Here is a 23869-nt window from a genome sequence, read left to right as displayed (position 1 = left end):
TCCTAAGTATCCTATGTTGTATTTTTTAGGCTCATCACTTGACAGATTTTGATCACTTTATGAGCTGTGCAAAATAAAAACACGATGAATATAAAAACAAAAACAACGTTAAACGCTACATTAGTTGAGATGTCGTTTACCAGTAAACTTGAATCATGAATAACTACAGATGAGGAAAGTAATGTTACTTTTAGAAGATGTAAAGAAAGTCATACATTTTTATCTTGTTCATTTTTTCGATGCATTCGGGTACACTGTGGAATGCCGCTGTGAAGAAGTACCGCATATTCCAGTATGGCGGCCACTCGAGTGTGTGTCGGTTTATCGGCATGTGCCCGTCTTTCGCTGCGATCGAGTAGAGGAAGGGCTACTAGACTCGCATTGGACTCCATCAGGTTGGCAAGACCTTGTACGGTAACAGGACTGAAACATGAATCGGTAAGAATCGTGTAATAATAAAACTAGAAAAGTTCATTTTGCGCCAGCTCAACCTTTCGATGTTAGGTAACGTTTCTACTTCAGAATCGGTTACCGCTGACCGCCAATTGCCGGATTAGCTCGCTAGTGGCAATTTAGTTATTTAAAGATTAAAGATTAAAGTGTACATAGCTGGCTTGCGTAAATTGTCCAAGTAGTATTTAAATGTATCATTACATTCCTTGTTCACATTGAATATAAGCAGCGGTATCATAGTATTGTCAAACAAAATTGTGTGTTTGCAGATTGCTTCTCTCACCGCCAAGAGGGTGAACACACCTGCAAGTTTTACGACATGTGCAGCACTAGCTGCTGTGATCACGGTATAATTCTATTGCCTCTGTGTACCTAGTGGCACATACTATAAGCTCTCCCTCTGGTAATTCAGTTGCATGTTACTTCCTCCTGTGCACATACAGTACTATTATAAGCCTAGTACCCTCACCCTCCCTAGAAAAGCTATGGAAGAGAAAATCAGTAAGATATACAAGGTGAAAGAGAGGGGCATTGAGATCGTATCTCTTTTTAGACTCCAGAAAATCCTGACAGCCGCTCAACAGGTGCCGGAGGTGGCGTGTCAGTAAGTGAGACAGAGGAAGATGACGGTATGCCGACATTAACAATTTAGAGTTAATATCTAAATACACAATAATTAAATGAGGAATTTGCTGTTCAGATCCTTTTATGAAAGAAATGGTTCGTCGCTATGAGCTGTGTCGCAGGTGGCTTGCTTCAATTATGGGAGAAGACCCTGAAAACTTTAATGAGAAAGATATCCAAGTAAGTCATGGGAGAAGACCCTGAAAACTTTAATGAGAAAGATATCCAAGTAAGTCATGGGAGAAGACCCTGAAAACTTTAATGAGAAAGATATCCAAGTAAGTCATGGGAGAAGACCCTGAAAACTTTAATGGGAAAGATATCCAAGTAAGTAATGGGATAAGACCCTGAAAACTTTAATGAGAAAGATATCCAAGTAAGTCATGGGAGAAGACCCTGAAAACTTTAATGGGAAAGATATCCAAGTAAGTAATGGGAGAAGACCCTGAAAACTTTAATGGGAAAGATATCCAAGTAAGTAATGGGAGAAGACCCTGAAAACTTTAATGAGAAAGATATCCAAGTAAGTCATGGGAGAAGACCCTGAAAACTTTAATGAGAAAGATATCCAAGTAAGTCATGGGAGAAGACCCTGAAAACTTTAATGAGAAAGATATCCAAGTAAGTCATGGGAGAAGACCCTGAAAACTTTAATGAGAAAGATATCCAAGTAAGTCATGGGAGAAGACTCTGAAAACTTTAATGAGAAAGATATCCAAGTAAGTCATGGGAGAAGACTCTGAAAACTTTAATGAGAAAGATATCCAAGTAAGTAAGAAGACCCTGAAAACTTTAATAAGAAAGATATCCAAGTAAGTCATGGGAGAAGACCCTGAAAACTTTAATGAGAAAGATATCCAAGTAAGTCATGGGAGAAGACCCTGAAAACTTTAATGAGAAAGATATCCAAGTAAGTCATGGGAGAAGACTCTGAAAACTTTAATGAGAAAGATATCCAAGTAAGTCATGGGAGAAGACTCTGAAAACTTTAATGAGAAAGATATCCAAGTAAGTAAGAAGACCCTGAAAACTTTAATGAGAAAGATATCCAAGTAAGTAAGAAGACCCTGAAAACTTTAATGAGAAAGATATCCAAGTAAGTCATGGGAGAAGACTCTGAAAACTTTAATGAGAAAGATATCCAAGTAAGTCATGGGAGAAGACTCTGAAAACTTTAATGAGAAAGATATCCAAGTAAGTCATGGGAGAAGACCCTGAAAACTTTAATGAGAAAGATATCCAAGTAAGTCATGGGAGAAGACCCTGAAAACTTTAATGAGAAAGATATCCAAGTAAGTAATGGAGGCTGACAGAAATGCTTCCCATTAGTAATTTACATAAAAAAGGGAAGTAACTGATCAAACTTTTTTTGTTTTTTCTCGATTTCTTAAAACAAAAGCCTACATATGGCATTCAGCCATTCTCTATTGCAATTATTGCACTTAAAATCTTACTTCAAAATTACTGTTAGAAAACGTTAAAAATTTGTGATTTCCCTCTGTAGAGAGCAATTGAGTACTTGATGCCTACGGCTCTATATGCAAAGGATGCAAGACCACTTTTACTGGTGAGAGTTATATTTATTTGCTTGTGTTTCATTTGTTTTCTTTACTATCATTTACAGTACAATATATTTTTTTATCTATCATACTAAACAGATTTTGCATTATCTTTTTAGCACCCAAACAAACTATTCACTAAAAGAAGAGGTAAGCTAAACTGTTATCTTTTGTTATTACCGGACCGGTCAGCTCCGACGTATTTTTTTATCTTTTTGCTTGTAACTGTACATTTATCACCGCCAATTGGCCTAAATGTGGACAAGCAGTGCCAAGTACCGCACTGGGGCTCTGCCAGGACTTTTAATGTTTGCCGTGCGCGTTACTTCCAAGGGAGAGTCTCTTACTACAACTGCTCAACTTCGCCTTCATTCAACCTGTGCGAGCTGCGGATCACAAGGAGCGACGACGTTGAGTCGAACCCTGGCTTTCCTGGGCATTCTCTCTCGGTGTTCTACCAAAATACCAGGAGTCTGAAAGCCATTACTTGGGACACAGAAGGTAACGAGGCATTGGGGTGCAAATTGAATCGCCTACAACACATAGTTTACTCCGCCGACTACGACCTCGTGGCGATTAGTGAAACTTGGTTAAACTCAAGCATTCTGGACACGGAGATTCTACCCCATGGCTATGATATATTTCGCAAGGACAGGGAAACGCGTGAAGGCGGGGGAGTGCTGCTTGCCACTAAATCCAGCATAGCCGTTAACCCGCTATCCCTTCCCGGATAGCTGTTAACCCGCTATCCCTTCCCGGATAGCCGTTAACCCGCTATCCCTTCCCGCATAGCCGTTAACCCGCTATCCCTTCCCGCATAGCCGTTAACCCGCTATCCCTTCCCGCATAGCCGTTAACCCGCTATCCCTTTCCGGAGCTGTTACAGCGGTTGAGGTGAAACTGTCATCCAATAAGTTACTTCTGGTAGCAGTGTGCTACCGCGCTCCAGACGACAACGAGTTCCTCGTCCCATTCAGGTCATTAACAGGTTTGACGGGATCGAGAAAATACGCTGAGGTGCTTATTGTTGGCGATTTCAATTTCCCCAAGATTCAGTGGGTTGAAGGATCTGGTTTTGTCAACAGCGACGTTGGAATTGAATGCGAGTTCGCCAATATTCTATCTGATATGCATTTCTCTACCAGCTAGTCGAAGCTCCCACGCGGAAAGAAAATATTCTAGATCTAGTTCTAGTTAGCGATATAAGTCTAGTGGACTCGGTTTTTGTGGAGGGAAACAATTGTTTACCGTCCGATCACAAATGCATCTATTTTGATTTTCGCTGTTCCGCTAAGATAATACATTCACCATCCAGATATGTTTATGATTTTAAGAACGCTGACTTTGCCTCCCTTAGGGGCCATCTACAAACAAACTGTTCTGCTATAGAATGGGACTCTCATGATGTGAACAATTCCCTCAGGTCTTGGAAGAGTGCGTTTCTGGATGCAGTAGACACCTTTGTTCCTAGGCGTAACGTCAAAAACAATCAGCGCGCTCCCTGGATTGATTGCGATCTCGCGTACGCTATAAAAAAGTGCGCAAATCCAAAGACCCTGCAGTTTTCGAGAAATTCAGGAGAATGCGTCAGCGGATAAAGAACTGGATTCGGGCGAATAGGAAAGCCTACTTCACAAGAATTGCCTCTGAAGTCCACTCTAATGCCAAACCCTTCTGGTCCTTTTTCAAAACCAAATCCTCTTGCAGCTCCTTCCTGAAACGATGTTAGGGGGCAACAATGAGGTCACCGAGGTCACCTTGAGCGATTTGCTCAAGGCCGAAGCGTTTTCGAACCATTTCAAGTCGATCTTCAGGGACCACTCCCTGTGCTTTTTCCAGCAGGCACCCTATGCATAAGCCATGTGCTTTCAAGTATCGCGCTGTCTACACAGGAAGTGCTACAAGAGCTTCAAGCGCTCAATGTTAACAAGGCAATGGGTCCTGACCTTATCCCCGCAAGACTTCTTGTTGAGTGCGCTGATGCCATCGTTAAACCAGTCTGCAGTCTCTTCAACCTCTCTCTCGCATCGGGCGAGATTTTCTCTGAGTGGAAGGATGCTAACCTGACTCCCATCTACAAGAAAGGTCCGCGTGCCTTGTTTTCCAACTACAGTGGTATATCGCTTTTGCCGATCCTGTCTAAGGTACTGGAGAAATGTGTTGCCAGGCAGCTAGTGTCATTCACAGTTGACCGCATATACCATCTGCAGCACGGTTTCCGCGAGGGCCTTTCGTGCACTACACAACTGCTGGCGGTTCTCCACGACATCGGCAAGACCCTGGATCGTGGTGTAGAGACAGACGTTATCTACCTCGACCTGACCCGCGCCTTCTACTTCAGAAGCTTTGTGCTCTTGGTATCACAGGTAGCCTCTATAGATGGTTTAAGAGTTATTTATCCTGTCGCCGTCAACGTGTGGTCTTAAACGGCGTGACCAGCAATTGGGAGGAGGTGGGTTCGGGGGTTCCCCAAGGATCGGTCCTTTGTCCAATTCTCTTTGTTTTGTACATGACTACCGGATGCTGTGTCTTCAAGCATTGCTATGTTTGCCGACGATACCAAATGCTTTTGAACTATTACAACACCAAACTATGTGCAGAAACTTCAAGAAGATCTGGACTCACTTGCGAAATGGGCAACCTACAACGAGCATTTTTTCCAGCCAAGCAAATGCGAAAATCTGCAAGTTACGCGAAAGAGACAGAGTTTCGAAGGAGAGTATGTTCTCGGCGGTGCCACACTGGAAAGGGTAACATCTGTCCGCGACCTTGGCGTCCAAGTGTCACAGGACCTCTCCTGGGGTGAACACACCCATAATGTCATCTCAAAAGCAAACAAGATGATCGGCTTCCTCCGGCAGCACTGCTCAAACGGTCTCCCCCTCGATTTACAAAAGACGCTGTATGTCTCCCTTGTAAGATCGCACCTCACCTATGCTAGCCAGGTGTGGGCGCCCTGCCAGTTGGGGTCTCCTCCATCTGATGAGATCGCTAGAGAGAATGCAGAGGAGAGCTACGCGCTACATGTTCCAAGGACTCGAACTGGACTATAAGCAGCGCCTTCTTAACATTAATCTCCTCCCTCTGTGCTATTTCCTTGAATACCTTGATTTGCTTTTCCTCTATCGATGTATCAAAGGCGAGATACACATGGACATCTCCAGTATCATCCAAGTTTCAAACTCTAGCACTCGCAGAGGCTCAACAGAATTAGATATTCGCTTGATCGCTTCGCGAACCTCTACCTTCCGCGAATCGTATTTTGTACGTGTTTGCCCTGCCTGGAATGCCCTCCCCCTGCAAATTAGATCGTCTGAGCGGACCTCCCTCTTCAAGTCCCGCCTGAAGTCACTGCTGGCAACGCGCCTATCCGAAGTCTCCCACCCTGACGACATCCGGACATGGCGCATCTTATGTCCTACTTGTAGGCAGTGCAACATTGATTCAGTTTGTTGCTGTTAAGTTTGCTAGTGTTGTTTTTATGTATGTAATGTTGACTATACTGCTGACCAACGGAGGCTGAGCCTGCAAGGGACCTCGAGTCCTGTTCTTTGCCTCCTACGGCCGTCATCACCGTGAATGTAATAAATAAATAAAATAAATAAATAAGTTAATTGGTATTTGCTGCAGTTTATCAATTGTCCTGTTTTCTGGATTCTAGCACAAATTTTTGATGCAACTGGCAGACCACTTGCAGCTGGCTTTTATACAGGAAGACCAAGATACCATAACACTATATATGTAAGTTTTCCAGGGCCAGATGTTAATAAAGTGCTCATTGCAGTATGTATACTGACAAATAGGCTCTAAGCAAGCTTATAAGTAGGTTACTAATAGACAATTATGCACTGTTTGTCCTACATGCTTTTAAATGTAAGTGCAGTACATTAGACTGCATAACGGACTGTTCAAGTAAGCTTTTAATTCTGATTATGTATTTTTAATGTCTAGGAAATCTACAAGCAATTTGAGAAACTTTACCATCACAGACTGAGCCAAGCATATGAAGCTCAAGAAGGGGACCAGAGTGGGATGGCGTCTTCAAGTGATGTGTGAGTTATACAGAGTCAGACACACCAATAACTGTGAACTGTGAACTGTCAAAAATCAAAGGAAAAATATTTACATTCAAGAAGGTGGCTAAGCAGTTAAAAATCATATTAAGCAATCACAGAATTTTGAAGATTATAGTACAGTAAGTTAATAAATCATCCACCACAATAATGCAGGGAAATGCCCATAATGCATTGTTTACATAATGCCTGTTTTTATAGGACCCACACTGAACATGAAGACACCAGAAGTCAGGGGACCATGCGCTGGTTGAATAAGCAGGAGTTGGAGGGTAGATTAGAAGAACTGCTCAATGATCGAGAGGTAATGGCATACCATGCCATGTCATGATTATGTATTTATCCCTCAAAATATTGATGCAGTTCTCTTAAACTGCTTGTTTTTTGGTGTTAGGGAGTATATTGAATTTGTATTTATCCCTCAATATTCAATGCAACCAGGATTAAATTTCCATTTCAATTCTTTTTCTCCCTAGTACAATACAGTGATTCACCGACTGAAAAAACTCTCAAGTCAACCTGATTCTCACCTGGTTCAAGACTTTCTTATGAAGTTCACTCTCCCCATAGCTGCACCAGGGTTGACTGAAGTTTCTAGAGAGGTAGTATGTTGTATCATGTTTACTTGCATTGAAGAAGTTCATGTTTCAGTACAAGCAGTTCCTGATATTGTTATCTTATTTAGCTGGTTATTTTGAGGTTACAGCACTTTTTTTATGGAAAAAGTCTCAATGATATGGTTTCGATTTGCAGCTTGATGAGAATGAAAGAGCCCATGGAACAGGTAAATTACACTTTATGAGGAAGCATGTGCTTCTATTTGCATTTCTATTGTTTTTTTTAATGACAACATACCATAGCCTCCATAATATCTTGCATTGTTTAATCGCAGGTTACCGAAAGAGATCTGTTGCCAAGGCTTGGGTGATGAAAGGCTCTGGAAAGATCACTGTGAATGATCGCCCCTTTGTCGAGTATTTCAGTCGTCTGCAAGATAAGTGAGTTCCTAAGCCTGGTGAAAAATAGGGTACTCTTTTTATAGAGATCCAGTAAAATTCTTATACCATCCATCAGCCTGGTGAAAAACGGGGCTTATTAGAATGCTTATACTATCTATCACAAAAGGGTGGAAATGACATTGGTTTTCATTATATCCGTCCTTATTGGTCATGTGACTCATTTTTTGCCAACATTCGAGCCCCTGCAGTCAATGTTTTTCTCCACCTGCTTATGCTGAGTGTTTTCTGCTTTTATCCTTGTTTTCAGGCAGCAGATTTTATTCCCATTCCAAGTTGTGGATTGTGTTGGTCAGTTTGATGCCTCTTGTCATGTGCTTGGTGGAGGGCTTACAGGTAGGATTGCGTGACATATACCCATACATATACCCATACCCACATACTCACATGGCGTGACACATACTCACATGGCGTGACACATACTCACATGGCGTGACACATACATGCATGGTGTGACACATACATGCATGATGTGACACACACATGGCATGACACATGTCATGCAAATACTCACATGGCGTGACACATCCATGGTGTAACACATACTCACATGGCATGACACATACTCACGTGGCGTGACACATACATGGTGTGACATAGTCACATGGCGTGACACATACTCACATGGCGTGACACATACTCACATGGCGTGACACACCCATGGTGTGACACATACTCACATGGCGTGACACATACTCACATGGCGTGACATATACTTACATGACATGACACATACTCGCATGGCGTGACACATACTTACATGGCATGACACATGCTTACATGGCGTGACACATACTCACATTGCGTGACAAATGCTTACATGGCATGACACATGCCTACATGGCGTGACACATACTCACATGACATGACACATACTTACATGGCATGACACATCCATGGTGTGACACATAGCCACATGGCGTGACACATAAATAAAGGCATTTAAATAGTCCCCCTTCCTCTTCCCTCAGGCCAGGCCGGTGCCATCAGACTTGCCATTAGCCGTGCACTTCTCAACTTTTCAGAAGACCATCTGGAACCATTACAAGAAGGTAGGGCTTGGACTCTACTGCTCTCTGCAAGTGCTTGGTGACTAATAGGTTGCTGGTGGGATCTCTGTGGGACTTACTCTACTGCTCTTTGCAAGTGCTTGGTCACTAATAGGTTGCTGGTGGGATCTCTGTGGGACTTACTCTAGACTCTACTGCTCTCTGCAAGTGCTTGGTGACTAATAGGTTGCTGGTGGGATCTCTGTGGGACTTACTCTAGACTCTACTGCTCTCTGCAAGTGCTTGGTCACTAATAGGTTGCTGGTGGGATCTCTGTGGGACTTACTCTAGACTCTACTGCTCTCTGCAAGTGCTTGGTGACTAATAGGTTGCTGGTGGGATCTCTGTGGGACTTACTCTAGACTCTACTGCTCTCTGCAAGTGCTTGGTGACTAATAGGTTGCTGGTGGGATCTCTGTGGGACTTACTCTACTGCTCTTTGCAAGTGCTTGGTGACTAATAGGTTGCTGGTGGGATCTCTGTGGGACTTACTCTAGACTCTACTGCTCTTTGCAAGTGCTTGGTCACTAATAGGTTGCTGGTGGGATCTCTGTGGGACTTACTCTAGACTCTACTGCTCTCTGCAAGTGCTTGGTCACTAATAGGTTGCTGGTGGGATCTCTGTGGGACTTACTCTAGACTCTACTGCTCTCTGCAAGTGCTTGGTGACTAATAGGTTGCTGGTGGGATCTCTGTGGGACTTACTCTACTGCTCTTTGCAAGTGCTTGGTGACTAATAGGTTGCTGGTGGGATCTCTGTGGGACTTACTCTACTGCTCTTTGCAAGTGCTTGGTCACTAATAGGTTGCTGGTGGGATCTCTGTGGGACTTACTCTAGACTCTACTGCTCTCTGCAAGTGCTTGGTCACTAATAGGTTGCTGGTGGGATCTCTGTGGGACTTACTCTAGACTCTACTGCTCTTTGCAAGTGCTTGGTCACTAATAGGTTGCTGGTGGGATCTCTGTGGGACTTACTGTAGACTCTACTGCTCTCTGCAAGTCACTAATAGGTTGCTGGTGGGATCTCTGTGGGACTTACTCTAGACTCTACTGCTCTCTGCAAGTGCTTGGTCACTAATAGGTTGCTGGTGGGATCTCTGTGGGACTTACTCTACTGCTCTTTGCAAGTGCTTGGTGACTAATAGGTTGCTGGTGGGATCTCTGTGGGACTTACTCTACTGCTCTTTGCAAGTGCTTGGTCACTAATAGGTTGCTGGTGGGATCTCTGTGGGACTTACTCTACTGCTCTTTGCAAGTGCTTGGTCACTAATAGGTTGCTGGTGGGATCTCTGTGGGACTTACACTAGACTCTACTGCTCTTTGCAAGTGCTTGGTCACTAATAGGTTGCTGGTGGGATCTCTGTGGGACTTACTCTACTGCTCTTTGCAAGTGCTTGGTCACTAATAGGTTGCTGGTGGAATCTCTGTGGGACTTACACTAGACTCTACTGCTCTTTGCAAGTGCTTGGTGACTAATAGGTTGCTGGTGGGATCTCTGTGTGACTTTCTCTAGACTCTACTGCTCTCTGCAAGTGCTTGGTCACTAATAGGTTGCTGGTGGGATCTCTGTGGGACTTACTCTACTGCTCTTTGCAAGTGCTTGGTCACTAATAGGTTGCTGGTGGAATCTCTGTGGGACTTACACTAGACTCTACTGCTCTTTGCAAGTGCTTGGTGACTAATAGGTTGCTGGTGGGATCTCTGTGTGACTTACTCTAGACTCTACTGCTCTCTGCAAGTGCTTGGTCACTAATAGGTTGCTGGTGGGATCTCTGTGGGACTTACTCTACTGCTCTTTGCAAGTGCTTGGTGACTAATAGGTTGCTGGTGGGATCTCTGTGGGACTTACTCTACTGCTCTTTGCAAGTGCTTGGTCACTAATAGGTTGCTGGTGGGATCTCTGTGGGTCTTACTGTAGACTCTACTGCTCTCTGCAAGTGCTTGGTCACTAATAGGTTGCTGGTGGGATCTCTGTGGGACTTACTCTACTGCTCTTTGCAAGTGCTTGGTCACTAATAGGTTGCTGGTGGGATCTCTGTGGGACTTACTCTACTGCTCTTTGCAAGTGCTTGGTCACTAATAGGTTGCTGGTGGGATCTCTGTGGGACTTACTCTACTGCTCTTTGCAAGTGCTTGGTCACTAATAGGTTGCTGGTGGAATCTCTGTGGGACTTACTCTAGACTCTACTGCTCTTTGCAAGTGCTTGGTCACTAATAGGTTGCTGGTGGAATCTCTGTGGGACTTACTCTAGACTCTACTGCTCTCTGCAAGTGCTTGGTCACTAATAGGTTGCTGGTGGGATCTCTGTGGGACTTACACTAGACTCTACTGCTCTTTGCAAGTGCTTGGTCACTAATAGGTTGCTGGTGGGATCTCTGTGGGACTTACTCTAGACTCTACTGCTCTCTGCAAGTGCTTGGTCACTAATAGGTTGCTGGTGGGATCTCTGTGTGACTTACTGTAGACTCTACTGCTCTTTGCAAGTGCTTGGTCACTAATAGGTTGCTGGTGGGATCTCTGTGGGACTTACTCTATACTCTACTGCTCTCTGCAAGTGCTTGGTCACTAATAGGTTGCTGGTGGGATCTCTGTGGGACTTACACTAGACTCTACTGCTCTTTGCAAGTGCTTGGTCACTAATAGGTTGCTGGTGGGATCTCTGTGGGACTTACTCTACTGCTCTTTGCAAGTGCTTGGTCACTAATAGGTTGCTGGTGGGATCTCTGTGGGACTTACTCTAGACTCTACTGCTCTCTGCAAGTGCTTGGTCACTAATAGGTTGCTGGTGGGATCTCTGTGGGACTTACTCTAGACTCTACTGCTCTTTGCAAGTGCTTGGTGACTAATAGGTTGCTGGTGGGATCTCTGTGGGACTTACTCTAGACTCTACTGCTCTTTGCAAGTGCTTGGTCACTAATAGGTTGCTGGTGGGATCTCTGTGGGACTTACTCTACTGCTCTTTGCAAGTGCTTGGTCACTAATAGGTTGCTGGTGGGATCTATGTGGGACTTACTCTAGACTCTACTGCTCTCTGCAAGTGCTTGGTCACTAATAGGTTGCTGGTGGGATCTCTGTGGGACTTACTCTAGACTCTACTGCTCTTTGCAAGTGCTTGGTGACTAATAGGTTGCTGGTGGGATCTCTGTGGGACTTACTCTAGACTCTACTGCTCTTTGCAAGTGCTTGGTCACTAATAGGTTGCTGGTGGGATCTCTGTGGGACTTACTCTAGACTCTACTGCTCTCTGCAAGTGCTTGGTCACTAATAGGTTGCTGGTGGGATCTCTGTGGGACTTACTCTAGACTCTACTGCTCTTTGCAAGTGCTTGGTGACTAATAGGTTGCTGGTGGGATCTCTGTGGGACTTACTCTAGACTCTACTGCTCTTTGCAAGTGCTTGGTCACTAATAGGTTGCTGGTGGAATCTCTGTGGGACTTACTCTAGACTCTACTGCTCTTTGCAAGTGCTTGGTCACTAATAGGTTGCTGGTGGGATCTCTGTGGGACTTACTCTACTGCTCTTTGCAAGTGCTTGGTCACTAATAGGTTGCTGGTGGGATCTCTGTGGGACTTACTCTATACTCTACTGCTCTCTGCAATTGCTTGGTCACTAATAGGTTGCTGGTGGGATCTCTGTGGGACTTACACTAGACTCTACTGCTCTTTGCAAGTGCTTGGTCACTAATAGGTTGCTGGTGGGATCTCTGTGGGACTTACTCTACTGCTCTTTGCAAGTGCTTGGTCACTAATAGGTTGCTGGTGGGATCTCTGTGGGACTTACTCTAGACTCTACTGCTCTCTGCAAGTGCTTGGTGACTATTAAGTTCCTGATAGAATCTCTATTCATTTTTATAGCCGGTCTTCTCATTAGAGATACCAGAGTCGTTGAACGGAAAAAGCCCGGTCAGAAGAAAGCGAGAAAGAAGTTTGCCTGGTAAGCCACTGATCCATGATCCAGGGGTGGAGGGACGGGAGAGGGAGAGGGTAGGTTAGGTTAGGTGGGGCCCTGAATGTGACCAAGGGAGGCCCGAAAAAGCGTATCAGCGGATTAACGTAATAGTTTATTTCGAGACCTTTTAAAAACGGCCTCTCGCCACCATGGTATAACAGTGTTCACTCAAACGGAATAGCTTGAATGATTGTACAGTAAAAAAAAAAATGTGTGCAAGGGAAAATTAAACAGTGAAAATAATACGCGTTTTGCGATTTGGTTAACCATACTGGACAGTCCCCTTTTCCATGTGGTATCCCATCAACTACCCCAGGTTCCAGGTGACGTCAATAACTGAGAGATGTCAGAGGCTCTAAGTCCATGGTGCTATCTAACATATCGTATAACATTATGATCGGCTATTATAACTGATGACAACTGATCTTATTCCTAGGGTGAAGCGCTGACGAGATATGTAGAATCACGTCTTTTGGTGTAACGAGTTTGAGGTAACGAGACATTATCGACCTGGGGATAGTAACAGGGCAAATTAACAACACGGGTGTCTGCCTACCGTTGGGAGATAAGCTACTGGAGGAAATCCTTGGCGAAACCCATAACACCCCAGGACTCAAGACTTTTAAAATTATGTTATATACCGATAATTCATCTGTAATTAAAAACATCTGTAATCATTGCCGTTCATGGTTTTAACTACATCTAGAAGTGTACAATAGCTATAGTAGCTGTTGGTAGTGGAAGACAACGTCCATACATCAATTATATCACGTTAGACATGACGGAAAAACATGACATGACGCTTCAAATAAGCCCATTTCACATCGAATAAGGCGGAGAATTTCTCTGAGTACTTAGTAACTTATAGCAAACAAAATATCAAGTGCGACTTTTTTTAGATTGATGCGACTTTTTGTAAAATGTCATTGAAATTTGAGCTTTTCGTCCCTGAACTGATGCACAGGGCAATGATGATCAAGGAAAAATTATCTTAAAAAGCCAAAATCTAGTTATGTGCACTTCGGCCTCACGTTATTTGTGTTTTGATAATCAGTCCGTAGAACAAGGAACCTATAGCTATTAGAAGTAATTGTGTCCTCTCCCTATCTGGAATTGCGCGTTTTTCAGGTTTTTCCGTCATGTCATCACGTTAGTCATGGCGACATGTGGCACTCTCAACCTCCCCTGTGGCACAGGGCGCCCACAAAAATAGAATAACAATGATTTAACAGTGCAGATTATTATAATAACAGTGATCATTTGATAAATGATGGAAATGAAATTTTGTAATCCATTTCATAAACAAAGAGGAATTCGAAATAAGGATTTACGTATAAAAAATCTGATAATTGCATGAATTACAAGATTGTCGCGACATGCTCGTGCTGCGAAGATAAAGCCCTTCGCGGTGTCCTCGTAAAGGGCCGAAACCAGATGAAGACGGAATTCATGACAAAACATGTATACATCTCCAAAAACCCTTGCGCGCCTTTTTGAATAAAAGCTAAAGAAGCAACGCATTATACTCTTATATAGATAAAGGAGAGCCTGTTTTGTTCGGGTCCCCTGTGGTTTTTAATTAATGTTAATGTTCCCGGGGTCGCCCTACGTTTCTTTCCTTCGTACAAACTCGTAGAAACGAGTATCGAATAACAATAACATGAAATATACGCAGTCACTGATGCAGTTTTACTTGCGCGGACTCTGAAGCGTTCCCCTGCAATAAAACCTATTCTATAGAAAAGAACTATGGCTGTTGGAGAACTTATACTCCTCGTCGGCGGCATATGCTTCGCTGTCCTTAACGTGTACGTTATCGCTAAGCAAGCCTGCCCAGGGATGATTAGGAAGGCACTGCCCAAAAAGAAAGACGCTACGCCACCATCTATCAAGAAATACCAGTCAAAGGGACGAAAAGACGAGACTGGAGTCACTTATTTCTGAGCGAGACGACTGAACGAACTGAACTTGACGTTTAATGGCGTAATACTTGCGAACTTGTCCACCTTGAGGCCTTAGTCGTGTCCAACACTTATCGTATCGTCATGAAACGCAAACAACAGAAGTCCCAGTATGAATGGTTCATCAAGAAGACGGAACTGATTCGGGGTTTGTTATTGCTCATATATCATTGTAAACATTTTGATGTCCTTTTTGATTGGGTTATTGTAATTCTATGTTATTTGTTCTTAATTGAAAAATAATCAAAAATATTTTTCTAGATCAGATTAAAATCAAATTTTTATAATCCGTGTTTTTCGCTAATTTCTATATTTTTGTTATTAAAGTTCTAAATGGTCGGTAATTCAGCGCGCTTAAGCGTACAACGGCAGCCCGTCACAATCTTCGCCTAAGCGAGAAGCTCAAGATACTGACCGCACGTGACGCTACGCTCTTAAATAAACGAACCGAGTTAATTACAAAATGCCAGCATGAAATTCTATGCAACGAACTATAAAGGGAGTTGAACTGTCAGGTAACACCAGCCTGACGATCGCTTCATAGCATGAAACTCTGAGTCGCCGGTCCGCCAGGAGCCATATATTATAGTATACATCTATGAATATAAAACTGGTAATCGACTATGCCAAATTTTCGTCTGGTGTATTGTATTTATTCATCTGGTTCACGAACACGACAATTTGGGCTTTTTGTATTTATTCTATCAATATAAAAATATCTAAGCCTAATCAAATGTACCGGTTTTGTGATCGTAAACGCCCCGTCAAATGCTTACGATTTTGATGATTTAGTACTAGGAAATACACCTATTTCAATTAACGTTGTCAGTGCAAATGGCGAATAGCAAATGGTAGTTGTAAGAAAAATCGCGGCTTGTAGGTATAATTACCCCTAAGAGTAATGAATAAACTAATCGCACGAGTTATTCACATTTTCCTGCTTTCAGTGAAATATGAGGAGTCCCTTGGTAATTTTGTACAGTAAACTGCCATTTGGCAATTGCCATTTGTCATTTGCGCTGACAACGCATTTTGAAATAGGTGTATACATATCTATTTTTTTTTCGGAATTTTCCTATTTTTTTCTAAATCAACACTTTTGCATGTTGATAACACAAAGGTAGGATAGCAGGTAGAGCATGAATGTTTAATCAGTTGTAGAAGCCAGCGAAATTGACTGTCACGAACGGGTTATTTGTGTCAAATAAACAACAGTGATAGAGCGTAGAGAATCGCTTATAAACAACGTCTTAGGGAGGGGAAAGCCTGAGATATAGGGATATCAACAATCAAATGTCTATCATCAAGTTTTAACCCAAACCCTGTACTCCAAAAAATGGTATTACAGGGCATTCGCGGTTTATTTTTGAAACTTTGTCAATTTTTGTTCGTATTTTATTCTAGGATAAAATATACATGTCAATTTTTGTTCGTATTTTATTCTAGGATAAAATATACATGTCAATTTTTGTTCGTATTTTATTCTAGGATAAAATATACATGTCAATTTTTGTTCGTATTTTATTCTAGGATAAAATATACATGTCAATTTTTGTTCGTATTTTATTCTAGGATAAAATATCCATACCGATTCCAAGATTGAACTTTTCTTTCTCTTGTTCCTTTCGAAACAGGCCTGCGGTGAAAAATGTATATCTTCGGCTAACTTTATCCCATCCACTATCCCACACGTATTTTTATATATATTTATATTGTTATAGTGTATGGAATGTATTCCGATTGCACGATTACCAAATCGCTTAGCTGTAGCGTCTCAGAAAGTCTCTACGAATGTTGTTTTTAAACCCAGCCCCTGCGTAGCGGTGCTCAGCCCGTTCAAACTTGTTTTTGTTCTATTGTTAACACTGACGTTTTGGTTGTGGTAAAGAATGCCATTAAGTTTACAGAAGTTGCGGTCTCGAAATCAGATTCATACAGAAGTAAACATACGTTGTTTTTGCGTCTTCCTATAAATACGAAACCATAACGCGCACAGCCTCATAACCCACTGCCCCTCGCTAGACAAACTACAAACCGAGTCCTTCCAAGTGCGATAACGTGCGAAACATGGTCGTACTTGAGACTGGAATTGCAATGGGCTCTCTCATGGTTTTGTCCATGATTTACCTAACGCTGCTCAAGAAGATGGTGAAAGACTCCGGCGACAAGATGAAGAGCGAAGAGGATTACAAGTACGTGCACAAAGCGGACGAGAAACAGGACTGAGCTCTGGCTTTGTAACATGCACCCTTTCGTCAAGAGATGTATCATACACGGAACCCATCAACGACGCGAATCCAGTCGCATCTTAGTCTACGTATTCTGCACTGAACTATTGCCTGAAGAGATAGGCGCACAGAACTTGCACTTGTATTGATACGTGCTAACTACACCGAAAGAGCTGGTATGACTCCAAACTTGGGCGTAACAGAAGAGAAAATGACTTTGTCTTAACTGATGGACACGATATCCGAATGACTTTATCCCGTGCCAATATGTCATATAAATTAAAGCACTTAAAATCCATATTTTGTGTGGAATTCTTTTGCTGCCTAAAAAAAGCAATGCGTGAGATGTAGATTACAGTAGTGTTCTAGACCCACTCGAACCCATTCCTTCCAAAGGCTTGGTTCTGTTGATGGCTTGGCTGGGGTCGTGCCCATACGAGTTGATGGCTTGGTTGGGGTCGTGCCCAGGCGAGAGAAGAAACTGAGGGCACTGCGTCACGGCAATAGGTCTGAGTTGAATTTGCCAGTTATGTTTACAGTCTAGCTTGCGTGTACAATACTAAATGCCTTTGAATAAAAAAAACTTACATTAATGTATTTAGATTAGTTATGGCAGGCAATATAGAGCGCAAAATTTAGAATAGATTGTATACGCTTGTTTGATTAAACTAAACATTGTGTCGTCTTGTTTTAGACTGTTAGAAAGATCCATAAAGGATAAGACAATTTTCCTCTTTTAGGAATTTGCCGTCATTGAGGTACCCTGGGTGCAAGAGGCTTCGAGCTTTGCGACGTCAACGATATCAGCAAAATTGATTCAAAATGCAACATTCTTTTTTTTTTTTTTTATTACATTATTCCTGCTCGGACATTGATGGAAATGGCATTTCTTTCACGATTTCATGGCGCCGCGAAAAATCACTACTTCCATCATATTGACTATTTTCACCCATCAATGTCAAAATCCTCACTCGCCTAGGTCTGCACCTCTTACCCAAGGTCTGAATCTCACGAGGACCACAACAACTTCCATCGTCGTCACCTTGATCATCAGCTCTGATGTAAACTAAGGGCGCGTTTTTTTACTCGTGACTACTCCGGAATAAGAATGATTAGAATAGAAAAAGTGCGCGTTCGTTAATCCCGTGTTTCCATTCCGGAATGGAATGAAGGCCATCCCACACATTCTGCTACATGTATCAGATAGACTCGAATGCCATTCTGAACCTTTTCTACCAACCATTCCCATTCCAGAATGATAAGGAAAAAAACGCGCCCTGAAGGAGATGCTGCCGACAGCATGCCATTAGGACCCGCTTATAGCAATTAAGCTTTATAGCAGTAGTAGGACACGAGCGGTACCCCCACAGTACATCATTTTGGTGAAGGACCATTTGAAGAACAATTATAAAACAGATATCCTCATTTCTTTTTTTCTGTTTATTCATGGGAAACAAGACATGTTTCAAATAGAATGATTTGCATATTTCCATGGAAGTGCGCCATAGAAGCAGTCTTACAAAAAATAACATATATTTATTTTTTCCGGGGTCCGGTATCCATCAAATCGCGCGCTCTGATTGGCTCTCGTGAGGTCCGGTATCCTACGATCCGGACCCCGCGACACCGGAACGCTCACCTCCAAAGCTCGAAATAGTTAGAAAACGGGATCTTTACTCCCGAGGTTACAGATCTTCACACTAAAACGGCATTTCATTTGTCATTTTATCTAGAGTCATTGACTTTACGGAAAATCGGCTTCAAACTCCGTGTTTTGAAAATTTCCCCCCATAATAATTTTGCAACGCGCGGGACAATTTCAAGTTTGCTGAAAGTTTATTTGTGATAAAAAAAGGCGGCAAATGGTCTCTTCCTACGGAGAAAAATGGCAAATCACTCTAGGAATTTACCTGCATAACCAGCTTAACGTATCCACATTCAAGAGAAGTTCTTTAGGGAATATATCTTATCTTCTGTGGAGAATTTAAAGTGAAAGAAGACATTTCTACGATCAATTCGAGTTGAGAACGTATCAATTTGGACTAAATTATTTTACAAAATTCTTGGTCATAACTCAGAAAATGTCTTCAGTGGAGGTTCTGTATTTCTGGAGGATTAAAAGCGTTGTGTGGAAATACAAAATGGAGTTTATTGAATGATCATGAGCGAACAAAATCTTCACAAACATTGACGAAAGTCATAAGCGAAACCTCGCCTCGTGCAACCTAAGTCCGTAAGGTTAACAAAGTTGGTAAACCATTTGAGGAAAAAAATAAATATGTTATTTCCCAGCTAAGGGTCGGTCCGTATCTTGAAATACCGTGACCTCGGCCTTGAAAATACTGACTTCGGCCACGGACCTCCCAGCTGGTAAATAACATATATATATTTATTCATGAAAAAAGACATGTTTCATAACAGAATGATTTGCATATTTTCATGGAAGCGCGCCAAACCTGAGTTGTTTACAATCTTACGAAAAGTAGATGTTATCAGTTAGCGGGTGTGCTCGAAGATGACATCGCGCTTTTAGTAATATCAGGGAAAGGCTTGTATCAACGAAAGGCTTGTAATATCAGGGAAAGGCTTGCATCAACGAAAGGCTTGTAATATCAGGGAAAGACTTGACCATGGTGCTGATGGAGCTTGCGATCGTGTGTGGCTCGGTAGTGGCGTTCTCAGCCATCAATGCGAAGCTTATGCAGCTGATCCGAGGTCACAAGTGTAATACAGACGCATGGTGCCGGGAGAGCTACATAGACCCTTGGACCTCGGGTGGTCTCATGCCTGGAGGTGACAGGTTTGGCAAACCAAGCGTTTGCTGCTGTAAGAAGTGAGACAGGAGTCTGCCGATATGCTGTTACTGTGCACGTTCTACCAAGCTGATGTTTAGTGCGGAGATAGCGACGCGCTTGTGTCAAAATAATCAACATTGTACTAAGGGAGAATAAGATGCAGTCTCGCTATTTGTGTCTAAGGGAGGCAACAGTGCAATTATTAAGGGAAACAATAATATAAGGGAAATGTATACCTGAACGTTCAGATAAGTAATTCAATTACGATTTGCCGGAGTGTTTGACCTGGCATGTGTTGGGTGTAAAGGGTGTAAGAATTAGGGTGTTGGCATGGGTGCAATAAAGGCATTACCTGTCTGATATTATCCGTGAGCTGGAGGATCAGGGCCCCTACACGCTAGCGTATTTCAGTAGGCATAAACCTTTAATTGTTTGGTATACGTTTTGCACAAACATGGAAAGTCAATAAGATGCCAAATACCCTCAGTAGCACACGAAAGCCATTCTAATACACAGTGAAATGCAAGCAATTGATCATAAGGAGAGACTATTTCGTTAAAAAACCCGAGCTTGGTAAAGCAGTCGGGATAACTTGGCCACGAAATGAGTGATAGATAATAATTTAAGCGTTCTGCAAATAACCAGACGCCACATGCACGCTTGTTGGTAAAGCTATTTTTTGGGCGTCCGCTAACACGTTAAGTTCCCGAGCGTTCAAAATCATTATTATTATGATTTGTTCCTCAAGTGCTCGCCGTATTTATCCGCCGTCTTGGTCATCTGTCAAGAGCGTCAGGCTTTTCTGATATAGCAAAGAGCTCCTTTCCAAGTCCTTCTCACTCTGTGTTGAGTCTGTTCTAGGTCAATAAAAATTGGCGATTCTTAGGTGATGTTGAGCGTTCCTTCTCTCCATCCTCCCATTATCCTTTATCTATCTACTCTCCCGTACTCTGGGTAGAGTCGTCCAGTACATCACTATAGTACAGTAGGGGGGAGGGGGGTAGTGCTCAGGGGGAGGTAGAGGTATCCTTGTCCCATTCCTCCCCCGTACTCTGGGTAGAGTCGTCCAGCATGTCCCCTGCGTCTAGTTCAGTGAGGAGGGCGGTGGCCTCTGCGAGGGTGTCCGCGGCGCTGGACGTGCGCTGGAATGTTCGGCTGGTCGAGTGCTCGTTAGACGAGTAGGACTGCGGTGGCCAGTAGTGCTCGCTCATCTTCTTCTTGAGCCACTGCACGGCCCACTGCCACCGCGTGGAGTTCTGTAGCAGGTAGTCCTTCGCCGTGGGGCAGCGGTGCGCCAGCTGCACGAGGAACTTGATGCACTGGTACGCACGCCGGCTGTCTGATGCGTTATTCGACTTGACTAGAGCTGCACGACAACAACACAAATAAGGAGAAAAAAAGGTGTTCATTTGTGTTACTTGACTAGCGAAGAAAATGAATGACAACAACACAAATAAGGAGAAAAAAAGGTGTTCATTTGTGTTACTTGACTAGCGAAGAAAATGAATGACAACAACACAAATAAGGAGAAAAAAAGGTGTTCATTTGTGTTACTTGACTAGCGAAGAAAATGAATGACAACAACACAAATAAGGAGAAAAAAAAGCTGTTCATTTGTGTTACTTGACTAGCGAAGAAAATAAATGACAACACAAATAAGTAGAAAAAGAAAGGTGTTCATTTGTTTTACTTGACTAGCGCTGAACAACAACACGGATAAACGGACGAGATTATGACAACAACACTTTTAGGAAGGGGGGATAGAAAAGTGTTTATTTTTGTTACTTGACTAGCGATGAAATACACACGGAGATATGGATGAGTATGACAACAACACAAAGGGGAAGAAGAAAAGTGTGTATTTGTGAAGCAGTCGCTAACGTTGTCACGCGTAAGTCACAGAGTTGTACACAGAGTTGCGGATTATTTTATGATCAATGTGGTTATGACCTTACCGAGAATGCCGTCCCCATCATCGACCGCACTCTTGATGCGCTGCAGCTGAAGGGGGTCTTCCAGCAACTAGATTGAAGGGACGGGGTCTTAGTAAACAAACGAACATTTGCAGGAGGAGGGGGGGGGGGGGGGGGTAAATACCAGCAACTAGATGGAAGGGACGGGACCATTTTTGTTCACTTAAGGGTGATTATAAAAACTGTAAAAGAGTGACTATAACAAGACACGTACCAGTAGACTAAGTAGCGTAGAAAACACGTTTTTCATGTCATTGGCGGCAACAGCGGCAAGTTGAATCTGCGATAAAACAACTATCAGGGCACAAAATCCATCAATACACTATAGCGAGTTGAATGGAAAATTCTGTGGTAGTTGGATTGGATTATAGCGAGTTCAATGGAAAGTTCTGTGGTAGTTGGATTGGATTATAGCGAGTTCAATGGAAAGTTCTGTGGTAGTTGGATTGGATTATAGCGAGTTCAATGAAAAGTTCTGTGGTAGTTGGATTGGATTATAGCGAGTTCAATGGAAAGTTCTGTGGTAGTTGGTTTGGATTATAGCGAGTTCAATGAAAAGTTCTGTGGTAGTTTGATTGGATTATAGCAAGTTCAATGGAAAGTTCTGTGGTAGTTGGATTGGATTATAGCGAGTTCAATGGAAAGTTCTGTGGTAGTTAGATTGGATTATAGCGTGTGCGGCAGAAGTGCGACTTGCGAATATGTACGCGTGTTTGCCGAGGGTGTGGACAGGTTTAATGCTTTGAAGTCTTGGGTAGCCTGTGCTTCATGGATGGTGCTTGAGGGTATGCATGGCATGTCTTGTGGGTGTGGTTTTGGGAGGGGGGTAAGCCTTGCTTTGAATGGCGACGGATGTGGGGTAGTGTGTGTCAAGTTGTGTGAGATATAAAGTGTACAGTGTTGGAGGTGGGGGTGGGTAGGGTATGGCGGAGGTGCTTTGAGGTGCTGTAAGACCTTGGTTTTAAAGTGCTTGTGGCGACAGGTATGGGTGTGGTTTTAGGATGTAGATTGCAGGGATGGGGTATGGCGGGGATAGCCCTTACTTTGAGGTGCTGTAAGACCTTGGTATTATTAAAGTGCTTCTGGCGACAGGTATGGGTGTGGTTTTAGGTATGTAGATTGCAGGGCTGGGGTATGGCGGGGATAGCCCTTATTTTGAGGTGCTGTAAGACCTTGGCATTAAAGTGCTTGTGGCGACAGGTATGGGTGTGGTTTTAGGTATGTAGATTGCAGGGCTGGGGTATGGCGGGGATAGCCCTTACTTTGAGGTGCTGTAAGACCTTGGCATTAAAGTGCTTGTGGCGACAGGTATGGGTGTGGTTTTAGGTATGTAGTTTGCAGGGGTGGGGTATGGCGGGGATAACCCTTACTTTGAGGTGCTGTAAGACCTTTGCATTAAAGTGCTTGTGGCGACAGGTATGGGTGTGGTTTTAGGTATGTAGATTGCAGGGCTGGGGTATGGCGGGGATAGCCCTTACTTTGAGGTGCTGTAAGACCTTGGTATTAAAGTGCTTGTGGCGACAGGTATGGGTGTGGTTTTAGGATGTAGATTGCAGGGCTGAGGGTATGGCGGGGATAGCCCTTACTTTGAGGTGCTGTAAGACCTTGGTATTATTAAAGTGCTTGTGGCGACAGGTATGGGTGTGGTTTTAGGTATGTAGTTTGCAGGGGTGGGGTATGGCGGGGATAGCCCTTACTTTGAGGTGCTGTAAGACCTTGGTATTAAAGTGCTTGTGGCGACAGGTATGGGTGTGGTTTAAGGTGTGTAGATTGCAGGGCTGGGGTATGGCGGAGGTGGCGCTTACTTTTAGGTGCTGTAAGACCTTGGTATTAAAGTGCTTGTGGCGACAGTTATGGGTGTGGTTTTAGGTATGTAGTTTGCAGGTGTGGGATATGGCGGAGGTAGCGCTTACTTTGAGGTGCTGTAAGACCTTGGTACTGAAGTTTTCGTTGCACCAACTGCAGTGGATGAACATGTTGCTGATCTGCTCACTGGTGTCGGCCACTTCACAGACAGCTAGTGTAGCCTACAGAAAAACGACAATAAAGTAAAAAATACTATCAAACGCAAAATACTCAAAATGTGTATGATAGTTATAGCAAGCATAATAACACAATGTGGCTAGCATCTTATACCACTCGCTTTCTGACTGACTCTTAACACAGAGAAGAATTGTTAGTTAACTTAA

The 23869-nt window shown here is 43.1% G+C and overlaps 2 protein-coding genes across 2 annotated transcripts in view; one reads left to right on the top strand and one right to left on the bottom strand.

The window, feature by feature from the left end:
- Window positions 1-182: 182 nt before the first annotated feature.
- On the top strand, window positions 183-17594 carry LOC5516286 (28S ribosomal protein S9, mitochondrial). The gene is made up of 16 exons (XM_048728955.1): window positions 183-438; window positions 723-800; window positions 1007-1082; window positions 1154-1257; window positions 2582-2644; window positions 2756-2786; window positions 6298-6377; window positions 6588-6688; window positions 6911-7013; window positions 7186-7311; window positions 7463-7493; window positions 7602-7707; window positions 7976-8061; window positions 8697-8777; window positions 12630-12708; window positions 13160-17594. The coding sequence occupies exons 1-16, from the start codon at window positions 295-297 to the stop codon at window positions 13170-13172; spliced, it is 1302 nt and encodes a 433-aa protein (XP_048584912.1). The 5' UTR covers window positions 183-294; the 3' UTR covers window positions 13173-17594.
- Window positions 17595-20112: 2518 nt separating this feature from the next.
- LOC5516298 (ubiquitin carboxyl-terminal hydrolase 24) overlaps window positions 20113-23869 on the bottom strand; it is a 51097-nt gene continuing 47340 nt past the window's right edge. The window contains exons 61-64 of the mRNA XM_048728918.1: window positions 23594-23707; window positions 21895-21960; window positions 21663-21729; window positions 20113-21073 (exon numbers count right to left, since the gene is read on the bottom strand). Of these exons, the coding sequence (XP_048584875.1) occupies window positions 20715-21073; window positions 21663-21729; window positions 21895-21960; window positions 23594-23707 (606 nt within the window). The 3' untranslated portion in view covers window positions 20113-20714. The remainder of the gene's footprint in view (window positions 21074-21662; window positions 21730-21894; window positions 21961-23593; window positions 23708-23869) is intronic.

The sequence above is a fragment of the Nematostella vectensis genome, chromosome 1 (genome assembly GCF_932526225.1).
Source record: "Nematostella vectensis chromosome 1, jaNemVect1.1, whole genome shotgun sequence".
Classification (NCBI taxonomy): domain Eukaryota; kingdom Metazoa; phylum Cnidaria; class Anthozoa; order Actiniaria; family Edwardsiidae; genus Nematostella; species Nematostella vectensis.
The sequence above is the reverse complement of the archived record's forward strand: the minus strand, read 5'-3'. Positions and strand labels throughout refer to the sequence as shown.

Bases quoted from the DNA above. Each gene is read 5' to 3' on its own strand.
- LOC5516286 (XM_048728955.1), top strand. From the start codon at position 295: ATGGCGGCCACTCGAGTGTGTGTCGGTTTATCGGCATGTGCCCGTCTT. The intron at 1,258-2,581 runs GTAAGTCATGGG...TTCCCTCTGTAG, and splicing joins TTAATGAGAAAGATATCCAA to AGAGCAATTGAGTACTTGAT. The intron at 8,062-8,696 runs GTAGGATTGCGT...CTCTTCCCTCAG, and splicing joins GCTTGGTGGAGGGCTTACAG to GCCAGGCCGGTGCCATCAGA.